This window comes from Pyxicephalus adspersus, chromosome 9 (assembly GCF_032062135.1).
Source record: "Pyxicephalus adspersus chromosome 9, UCB_Pads_2.0, whole genome shotgun sequence".
Lineage (NCBI taxonomy): Eukaryota > Metazoa > Chordata > Amphibia > Anura > Pyxicephalidae > Pyxicephalus > Pyxicephalus adspersus.
In genome coordinates this window covers 53,159,428-53,170,635 of record NC_092866.1, presented here as the reverse complement: position 1 = coordinate 53,170,635, position 11,208 = coordinate 53,159,428, and the positions used below count along the sequence as shown (strand labels likewise).

The 11,208-nt window shown below is 43.3% G+C and overlaps 2 protein-coding genes across 8 annotated transcripts in view; one reads left to right on the top strand and one right to left on the bottom strand.

Annotated features, from left to right (window-relative positions):
* HARBI1 (harbinger transposase derived 1) overlaps window positions 1-769 on the bottom strand; it is a 4,604-nt gene extending 3,835 nt beyond the window's left edge. Inside the window, exon 1 of one of the 2 annotated variants that reach the window (XM_072422027.1) lies at window positions 703-769. The gene's annotated coding sequence lies outside the window, so the exon portion shown is untranslated. Of the gene's footprint in view, window positions 1-691 lie in introns of both variants that reach the window. The other variant, XM_072422028.1, reaches the window with a different exon arrangement.
* Window positions 770-939: 170 nt separating this feature from the next.
* Window positions 940-11,208, top strand: part of ATG13 (autophagy related 13) — a 28,364-nt gene continuing 18,095 nt past the window's right edge. For 3 of the 6 annotated variants that reach the window (XM_072422022.1, XM_072422021.1, XM_072422020.1), the window contains exons 1-4: window positions 940-1,158; window positions 8,167-8,248; window positions 9,322-9,402; window positions 10,879-10,998. In XM_072422022.1, coding sequence (XP_072278123.1) covers window positions 8,180-8,248; window positions 9,322-9,402; window positions 10,879-10,998 — 270 coding nt within the window. In that variant the 5' untranslated portion in view covers window positions 940-1,158; window positions 8,167-8,179. The remainder of the gene's footprint in view (window positions 1,159-8,166; window positions 8,249-9,321; window positions 9,403-10,878; window positions 10,999-11,208) is intronic. The other 3 variants (XM_072422026.1, XM_072422025.1, XM_072422023.1) reach the window with 2 other exon arrangements.

Genomic DNA, 11,208 nt, shown 5'->3' with positions numbered 1-11,208 from the left:
AGGGGACTGGCTGAGCATAGGAGGAGCCTGCAAGGGGATGGATGGGCACAGAAGCAGCCCGCGAGGGGACCGAGGGCACACAGGGGGAGTCCGTGGGGAGAATGACAGTGCATAAGAGACTGGCGGTACACAGAGGGAGCCGATGGAGGAACGACGACCCACAGGAGGAACGTGGGGACCAGCGGGGCACAGAGGGAGCCTGCAGGGGAATGAAGGCTACAGGGGGAATGTGTGGGGAACTGTCGGCGCACAGGAGGAACACAGAGGGGTCCAACAATGCACAGGAGGATCCCGCACAGAGGGAGCCTGCGGAGGAACGAAGGCCCACAGGGGAAATGTGTGGGGGGCCACAGGAGCAATGTGAATGATGGCCAACAGGGGGAGCCCGCATGGGATGATAACACCACAGGCAAACAATAGAAATAAGGTAACTAGATGTAATTTGTTTTTACACCCCCCAGACAAAAACAAACATCAAACCCTCGCAGTGCCCAGTTACCCCCTAGCAGAGTACTTATCTGGCATCAGGTTTAATAGGGCAATACTTTAGATGCATACAATAGAAATCCCAAACCTTCCTAAGCCTGTGGTTTCATAGTGAATGTGCCACACAAGCAGAGACATTTCCAGGGACCAAATACCTAACCCCATCCCTTCCTCTGCCAGCAATAGCCCCATGAATACAGCTCACCCCATACTCACAGCACAGCCAACCTGGGGGAGGGGCTCTGTCAGCTCACATTCACTCTTACGATTCACATCTGCAGATTCCACCACCTCCGACTAAACTCCAGCCAGAAAAAAATAATTTCCATCAAATCTGCGTTCACATTCACATATTGCATTCATGACATTGATTTTGAGGCTGGCTGGGGTGTTTTTGAATTATTTATTTTGAGTTATTTATTTAATAGAATGTGCGAGTGAGAATCGTCAGCCGGCTTCAGCTGTTCAGCAAAACACAAACAGTAATGGCGGCGGTGAGGGCTGTGCAGCGTATGTGAGGCAGAGAAGGCGGCCAGTGCCCGGGCCCTGAGGTGACAGTCACTGGGGGACAGCTGAGGGCGAAGGACGGGAGTAGCGGAGGCTGTGCGGGTGAGCTAGGCCCTGGCTCGGTTACCATAGAGACGAGCAGGAGCTGCCCTGGCATGAGAAGAGGTGAGCTGTGCTGGGCATTGGGGCCTTTGTGTGGGGTCACTGAGAACCCTGAAGGGGTATGTCACCTCAAATCACTAAAACATTGCCTGCTGACCTCCCCACTTCCTATTTTCCCTATTGTTATTAGAAATATGGCGCCAACATATTCTAGAGCGTCCCTCAGAGGGCTCAAAATGACCCTTTGGTATTGTGAGAAGCCAATTCATTTTTATTTTGTTCTGGGGATGTAGACGGCAACCAGAATACCCGAAGGAACCCATACAAACTCCATGCAGTGGCTGGGATTCAAACCTGCAACCCCAGTGATGCAAAAGCAGAAAAAAAATAATTTGCTTTGCCAAAGACAAGCCCTCGTTCGATCCACAAACCGAGACTGGCACTGGCTTGGCTTTTTTTTTTCCTCCGCCATCTTTTTTCCTCCTTCTAGGTTCGTCACCTGATCTTGCACTGCACAGGCACGAGATCAGGTGACGTCTTAGAGTACCAAAACCTAGAAATTTCACTTTACATAAAAGGGTAGACAACACTTTTATGTAAAGTAAAAAATCTGTTTGTTTTTTATATGCAACACCCTTTTTTAATAAAAAAAAAAAAGTGCAGCACCGCCCCCTAATACTGGGCAATCGAGAATAAATGGAGCACAGAGCCTCCCGTACCTACGTCATGCATCCCAGGAGGCTCTTGGGTGCTCCCTCTGCACATGTCTGAGAAGGGGCCTTTTCGTTAGAACAGAAAAATGTGCAGATCCCATGCATGTGCAGTAAGATCTGCACGTTTTTCTTCCTTGTTCTTCTTCCTATGTCACCTGACCCAGGCACGAGATCGGGTAACGTAGGAAGAACAAGGAAGAAGAGGTGAAGATGGCGCACAAGGAGCAGCCCACAGCCTCCTAGTGACGTATGGATCACTGTGGGTTCCCTTTTGGGTATTACAGCCCCATCAGCAATAAAGTAACCCCCGAAAAGAGTTTTTAGTGGTGTCAATATCACTCATGCACAGAGATCAGCACTATATAAGAGTTAGTCTCTCTTTTATATATTATGTTGAGAAGTCCGCTTGAAGAGAGAGTTTCTCTAGCCTGCCATTTATGCAGAAACCTATCTGTAAATATTGCTAGTCTCCATCTTTCTGTTTGTGGCTACATTGCGCTATGGAGTGCCAGCGTAGTGCCCGTTCCCTTCAGGGGCTGTGGCAAGATGGGAAGGGGCATGGCCAGCAGAAACTTTTTGTTTGTAATACATATATTATTTTTTAGGATAAATAAAGCAGTAGAAAGATACAAGAGGAAAAAAAAAGGGTGGGGGGTTACATTGGTGCACCATAGAACAAAAAGCAAGTCCACTATTAGCATTCAACAAGTTGAGAGGCAGCAAACACAGTACAGGCTCAGATGATGACTATGGTAGGGACATTAGATTGTGAGCCCCTTTGAGAGACAGTTAGTGACATGACTATAGACTTTTTTTTACAGCACTGAGTAATATGATGGTGCTATATAAATACTGTGTAATATTATTGATGGTAGGACAGAGCATTCGTATTCCTACAAGGACCAGTATCAGCTTTTCAAATTGAATTGTACCCCGTAGATCAGCGGTCACCAACGGGTGGTCCGCGTGAAAATTTTGGTGGTCCGTGGCTCTGTCCTCCATATGGACACAACCAGCCCACTCTCCCATCACAGGCTTAGATCTGCTTTCTAAACATCCTGGGGGGACAACTTTTGCTGCGTCCACAGCTGGGCACTACTGTCCCCCCAGAATTTACCATGTAGGTCAGAGCCTGGGATGGGAGAGTAGTTGGGTTCTGGCATCATGGCCAGTGCGCAACCCAAAAATTTTTTTAAGCCGGGTGGGAAGAAACTTTAGGTGGGTGGCAGCCCCTGTATTGTGACCAAATTCTTTGGTAATCACCCAAAAACAGCCGGGTGGGTGCTGAAAAGTGCCGGGTGGTGCGCCCAGCTAAAAGTGCCTGGGGAGAACCCTGATGACGTCATTCTGGGGAAAGTGTCATTCCCCGAGTGACACACGGCTCCCTGCGCATGCGCGGCCTTGATTTAGTGGTCTGGGAGCTTCGACAAGGTTGGTGACTACTGCCATAGATGGCATAACTGCTCGTGTATTTGATATGGCTTTCTTCTGGAAAAAGTTTAGGATGTAACAAAACGTTCAATTTGTTATATCCAAGGCAGAGCTGGCCTCAAGATTTTCAATGTACATGAGATCTGTAGACAATGGTTGCAATGTAGTGGGGGGTTGAGAAGATTCCATTTCCATCATCATTATGGCTCGCCTGCAGCCAGTAGACAAAGAAGTATTCATGTGAACCTGCACGTGGTGGGGGGGGGGATGCTTTGTCCTAATGATTGAATAACAATAATTAGGAGTCTACAGTGCTCTGCCCATTTAAGCTGGGTGGGAAGAAATTGTAGGCGGGTGGTGGCCCCTGTATTGTGACCCAACTCATCAGTAACCACCCGATACCAGCTGGATGGTTGCTGAAAAGTGCCAAGTGGTCTGCCCAGCTAAAAAGCTGGGGAGAGGTCTGGTCTAGTAGAAGAAGAATCATAGTGGTGGAATCAATGTATGTCAACACTTGGTTCCAAATGAATTGTATGGCCAAGAAAAAACATAGATCACCTTACCTTAAAAGTGTATTTTTGGAAAATACTTTGTACTTTCTATATCTATTAAAGTGTTTCTCAACCAGATTTCCTTCACAGGTTGCTAGGGGTTCTTTAAGCAATTAGCAATTTGTGCTTCTCAGGTCAGATTAAGTGACATTAAGTGACAGTGATGTTTTTGGCTATCTGTAAGGGTGACATTCTTCTCAATGACCAGCAATGTAATAGGAATTCTTTCCACTGACCACCATGGTAATGTACTGTCAGCTGTGGATAGTTATAGAGGGGTGCCAGAAGATCTCATAGTTAGGTTCCCATGGTATATGATTTACCATGATTTATCCCAGAATATGCAGCCTGAGTTATCCGTTGGCAATTGTGAACATTTGAAACCAAGATGAGCTTGATGCAACAATTTGAGTCTGCCTCCATCAATCATTGGTGATAGTCTTGCAAACTAAATTATAACCCGAGATTAACTTCAGAAAAGTCTTTCACCCAGTGCTTAATATAGGAGTTGTCCAAAGTGCGAGGGTAAAGCAGGAGGGATCAAGGGTATAGTGCAGGGATAGATAATTTAGGTCAGCCCAGTAATTTGGGGAGTAGTATGCATAGCTTGTTCCAAAAACTGGTAATTTGACGCTAATAGAGGCCATCCCAAGATGTAATTTTGAATAGGTGCATGAGAGTTAATATATAGTGAGCTAAAAAGTTTGATTGTGGAAAAACTTAAGGCCTGCCGTAGCCCAACTGGGCTTGTACTTAAAGGCCATATATTTAGAGAATAATGATCTCTCCAAGTAATAATGGTATCACAAAATAAAATTCTACTACATAGTTGCATTGGGAGTTGAGCCAAGGGGCAGTGTAACACTTGAGCCAAGTGGCACTCATTGCAGCAAGCGGTTAAAATCAGTATGTAAAAAAGAAACTTTCAACCAGTCAGTAACATATTTAAATAGCTACATTGTAAACATGATAATTAGTACCCCCTTCACATGTCAGCAGCTATAGTTTGCTATTCGAGGCCGTTCACCTTGCCAGTAAAGAGGGGGGGGGCATAGAAAGCTGACAAAATTATAGGGGTAACCGCAGTGGTCGCCAACCTTTTGGATGTCACGGACCACTAAATTTACGCGGACTCCGGACCACGCATGTGCGGGGACCTGTGTATCACTCAAAGGAGTCCAGAGACACAACCCACCCACTGCCCTGAGCCTGCGATGCATACGGAAGACATGGTTCCCGGCACTGGCCGGTGTGCCCCCCCCCCCAACCAGGGTCCTTCACGCTGGGGGGAGCACCAGCCAGAGCCGCAGACCACAGGTTGGGGACCGCTGGGTTACCAGATTCCTATGAGAACAACTGTTGGTAAAAATAAAATTGGCATGTGTTGTGTATCCACTTTTTGACCACCCAAATCTAAGAAGTTCTCTGAGCACAGAGCTCCTGTCATCTTCCAGGTAACATTCAGTCCTTGCTTATTAGTTCTTCTCTCTGAAAGTCATTTCGGTTTTTGATTTTGCAGGTTGCTAATGTATGCACTTACAGCCAATCAGAAGTTATCGATATTATGTACACTTCTACTTCACTTACTTGTGTCAGGTCACTGCTCAATAAATAGTGCCACAGAAAGAAAGCCAGACAGCCACTATTTTAAAGGATCTCAGCAATGGCATCCCAAGTATTTCTTGTGGTTCTGTTTTCTTTTAATTCGACAATAATTATTATTGGCATCATGGGCACATTCTTCACAGCTGTGTACTTTGCCATTGGATGTGCTCAGTGAGGGAACACAGTGTTCCGTGTGACAGGGTACGCCAGGTCTCTGAGCCTTTCATGTTCCTTCATGTTGTCTCTGCGTGTCTTTAATGTTTCAGTCGTAGAATTGCTGAGAATTAATAAGGGTAAATTAATTACTCCAGTGCACTCAGGGGAGTCCTCTCGGAGCTTTCTCTTCAAATATGTTACCGAATATTTAGATTTCTGCAGTGCCTGGGGGTATATATTTGCTAAACTGCTGAGCATGGCAAGGTTGGCTTCAAAAAGCTGAGCCTTGCATCAGTCGGCCCCATAGGAAGGAAGGCAAAACGTGTGAATGTAAGCTGATGTTGTCCCAGTGTGAGATGCCCTAGTTATAGCTTCTTCTTAAATATCACCTTCAGGCCATATGTAGTGTTAATTAGTGACCACGGAGCCTTTGTGAGGATTGTGATTATTATAATATGCATGAATGTGCTGAGGTGGTCTAGAACAAGTTTCCTTGAGTGAATTCCCAAGTACCAAGAGTTTATTACTTAAAGGGAATCTGTCATAATGGGGATGTAAAGGCTGCCATTGCCATATGCTTTCGGAATAAAATATTTCCTGGCTTTACTACTCTCTATGTCCCTGTCATAGAAATGCATAAGTGTGCATTTTGGGAATGTCTTTTTTTTTTTAAATAGCTAAATATAATTCTGGGTCAGTTCAGTAAGTAATGATTAAATAATAAAGTTTACTTGGTTATGTGGGTTGTCGCTGGGCAATCTTATTGTCTTGACCTGGGGATTCAGATAAAGGTTCCATCAATTTGGTGCAGGCAGCTCTTCTCCTGGAGTAAATACATCTAATTTAATTGATCACCTAGAGCACCTTTTTTTAACATGGGGGAACACTTAAAATAACTTTCTGTCCTGCTATAATTTTTTTTTTTTTTGAATCTTGCATAACGTGATCCACTAAAGAAAAACCCTGTGCTCGATAAAAAAGTGTATGTGCAAAAACACCACACAAAACTGTGTGTACTGGGGTACTATTGTGATCCCTCCTCGAAAGAGGAAGGGGAAGGGCCACCCAATTTCCCCAGACCCCCCCGAAGCGAGGCTCCTGACGAGGGCTGGGTACTGAGTCCATCCAGCCGAAGCTGAAATGGACCTACTAGCCTTTCTGGCTTTTTTATGGAACTGCATAACAGATACTAGGCCCGAAGAGACACTCCCAGTAAGGGAGAGTACCTGGCTGTTAAACCAAAGTACTCCCCAAGACGTCAGGGTTAGCCCATAAGGGAATAGCACCCTCCATCAAAAAGTGGCACACAAATACCACACCAGTGACAGTGACAAAACATAAAAATACATAAAGAATATGTGCTAATGCAAATTAGAGGCGATGTGCTAAAATCACAGTGGGTTCCTGGGCCCAAAGTGATTTTAAGCTACCCCTAGGACGCCACTCCAGGGGGACGACACTAAGCGAGATTCTGGCAGCTCTCAAGACCTGATAGCCAGACCAAGGTTTCCCCACTCCAACCAGCGGGACAGTCCACTATCTGGGAGCTCTTTTTCAGGGCAGGCCCCATGCCTCTCTCTGGTGGACGCTAGCCGGAGGAATTAGGATAGGGCGGCCCTTACAGAGCTACACCATCAAGTAGTCTGTCCTTAACTGAGGTACTAGTGCACTGCATTCTTGCCAGGAATACAGTGCCGTTCCACTCTGAGCATTGGAAGGATTAGGTACTATACTTGATCTTAGCCAAAAGGCCGAGAAGCGATGTCCTGCTATAATTACTATATCCACAACTTACAGTACGTTAGTGTGGTGATCAATGGAAGAATGCCTCCTACATGGCTGGTAAGTAGGAGGAATATCACACTTACTGATGGTCAAAAAGATCATTGGTGTCAAACAAACTGCCCGTTACTCAAGGAACCCTTAGCAACCTCTGTGTAGGTATCCCTAGGGTTCCACTGAATCTTGGTACAGAGAACACTGGTCTAGATAATAACATAAATATGCAATAGGTGAGGTGCACCTATACTAATAAGCAATGCAATTTGATGATTATCATCCAAGCTTATATCAATAAAACCAGAGGAAATACATCCCGCACTTGCATTCAGCGGTCGCTTTTGCCTGGCTGTACATTTGAAACACTTCCCCTGATCCTTTTCCTTGGCCCGTGTCCACTTATTATACAGTGTTTATATAGCACCAACATATTACGCAGCACTGTACATTAAATAGAGGTTGCAAATACCAGACAAATACAGACAAAGACACGGGGTGGATAGGACCCTGCCCAGAAGAGCTTACAATCTAAGAGGTCCAAAAACTTATAATGGAAAACAATTGAAACTCATGTCAGACGCCTATATTTACATTTTCCAGTAGGAACATTGGTTAGGTTTTAATTATCACATTCTAGATTTTCAAGCCACATTAATGAATGTCCAAAAAATAATATGTAAATGTGCTATAAAATGCTTAATTTTCATCTATTCAATATACCAATAAACATGTTCAATAAGTTCAAACAATCTGTACCAACCATAGAATTGTATGAGCCACTTTACACTTTGCTGTTTGTCTCCCTGTGGTCCGGTTAACAGATTTCTCCTGTTTAGGTCTACAGACACGATGGACTCCGACCTCAGCCCACAAGACCGCAAGGACTTGGACAAGTTTGTCAAATTTTTTGCTTTGAAGGTAAATAAAAGTCATTTACAATACTGTGTTTCTACATAAGGTAGGCATTCCTGGCAGTGATCTAATCCCATGGAAATAGTTGTTACATAGTTAGTCAGGTTGTAAAAAGACAAAGGTCCATCAAGTTCAACTACTAGGGAAATAAACATATCCCAGATATAAAACCCTATGGACATAGTTGATCCAGAGAAAGGCAAAAAACCCTGGTACAATTTGCTTCAGCAGGCATGAGGAAATCAGATGTTCCCTGGATCAACAGTCTCTGTTATCTTTTACTTTAAAGCTTTAATCTCCATTTATATTCTTTGCTTCTAGAAAGCATCCAGCTTTTTCCTAAAGCAATCCATAGAACTTGCTGAAACTATTTCCTGAGGAAGCCGATTCCACATTTTCACAGACCTTACAGTGAAGAATCCCTTCCCTATCCGGAACTTAAACTTCTTTTCCTCCAGACGCAACGAGAGCCCTCCTGTCCTTTGTAATGATCTCAAAGTAAATATTTGGGAAGAGAGTTCTCTATTTAGAACATTTATATATTTATACAGGGTGATCATATCCCCCCTTATACGTCTCTTCTCAGCTAATCTCTCCTCATAACTGAGCTCATCCATTCCTCTTTCTAGTTTAGTTACCCTTCTCTGCACTCTCTCCAATTCCATAATATTCGTTTTGTGATCTGGTGCCCAAAACTGGACTGCATATTCCAGATGAGGTCCGACCAATGCACATACACAAATTATTTTTGTGATTGTTTGACAACCACAGTATCCATATACTTCATCCAAAAGTTTGTTTCTCAATACATTTGTTATTATCTCCATCATACATCTTATGACTAAGGGTAATCCAACCCTAATAAATTTTTTTTATAACTATGTAGGCTCTTTTGCCTGTTTGTAAGTGAAATAATAACAGGTGGGAGGAATTCTGTAGTCCGCCCTGAACTACTGTTTTATATATATTAGCTCAGAGGAGTAACAATATGATTTTTGACAATTATCCTGGATAGTTATGTCACTCATGAATTCACTGTTGAGCTCATGATGAATATTAACACTCTTTTCATTCCATAGACAGTCCAGGTAATTGTACAAGCTCGACTGGGAGACAAGATATGTACTCGCTCTTCCTCCTCACCTACTGGTTCAGACTGGGTAAGACTTTTTTAAATCATTATGCATAAATTTATTGTTAGTTTATAGAAGCACTGCGCACTATTTTCATGTAAAATGACAATAAACCCATAATCTGTGATTTCATTTAACCATTTCTGTGGAAAAAAAATGTTGTGTTGATGGCCACCCTATGGCCTAATAGACTCATTTGGGAAATATTCAATATTAGGAGCTGTGCGACTCCATTCTGCTGACATGTCATACCTGAGCAGGTAAAAATTTAAAGAAATAGGGACTTCCCCCATGATCCATTTTTACGATGTTCTCTGCATGTTGGCCTCACAGTCTATGCAAGCAGAAGCATAGCTCTCCAATCTGCTAAACTTTACAGTACAGGTAGTCCCCGGGTTACATATGAAATAGGGACTGTGGCTTTGTTCTTAAGTTGGATCAGGTACATTATTTTAATAAATGCAATTAGGACAGACTTTGTCCCAACATAATTTTAGGCAGCATGGTGTGAGTTACTGTTTAAAATCCTCGCCGTGAGCGAATTACAAACAAAGCCAAAAAAAAACTTTATGGGGCCTGGACATTTATTAACTTCTGGAGCAAGCTGTTCTTTGATATGTAAAGAAGTAACTACAAAGTTTGTCTTGGTCATTAAAGAGTTACAAGAGGCTGCAGAAAGAGCTCACCCCCCTAAGATCACCCAAAACTTCATGCAAACCGCCCCCTCCCCCCTTCAAGCCTCCATTCTGCACACAGCGAGCAGGGAAGCCCTGGTATCTAGGAGGATGTCCTTAACCCAGGGACTATCTGTATATATATAAAAAACATATTGTGTTTATTAAAAAAACAACTCAAATACATATGTGTATACATGTGATTACAAGCAGCATGCTTACCAGAGGAGAACAGAGAGATGAATCAATCTGTTGTTGCTACTTTACTGTCCATTCACAGGCTAGGGACAGGGAGGTGACCAAGCAGTTGTCCTTAACTACTGTCGAGAGAAGTCTGGTAACTGGGCTGGCTGCAAAGTTTGTCTGGGCTGTGAAATCCAAGGACATACAAATCATTTAGCTGGCAACACAACACCCCTATTTATATCTGTATATTTAGCCATTTGCATGAAGATGAACTTTAAGCAGGGATCAGCATAGGGCAAACCAGCATTTGGTCACGTGAGGTTTGCCAAAATGATTCTTGAAAGGGACTAATTCTCTTTTTCTGCAAAGATCATGTGCGCAAATACCAAACAGATTTTAGTTATAGTAGGAGCATTGTGGGGAACCTGGAGCTTTACTTTCTTCATGAAACATTTCTTCCTTTTACCTTTTTGATGAATTAAAGGCAACATTGGGTTCTTTTTTTTCAGGAGGACACTCTAAAATGATAGTAACATTTTTTTTATATTTGTTAATGCTGGTATAGATAAGCGAGCTTGGGATGCTTTTCTGGTATTAATGTTGCTTTTTCAGCATTTATAATTGGAACATTTGCCTTTTACAGTTTAACTTGGCAATTAAGGACATCCCTGAGGTTACCCAGGAAGCCAAGAAAGCCCTATCTGGTCAGCTGCCTTCAGTTGGACGCTCCATGTGTGTTGAGATCTCCCTGAAGACCTCGGAGGTATTGTATGAATATGTTGGTTATACTAAAAGTTTAATTAAAAAACGACAAGAGGACTTCATTGTGAGCTCTTATCTTCTTCTGTCACATACAGATAAAGTCTTGGTATGATAATCTAAGCAAGTCACTGATCCCGGTGCTATGTGATGTACTAGGCTCATAAAGTGAACAAAATAAAAACTTTCTTTACTTTCCCTGACTGAGCCAAAT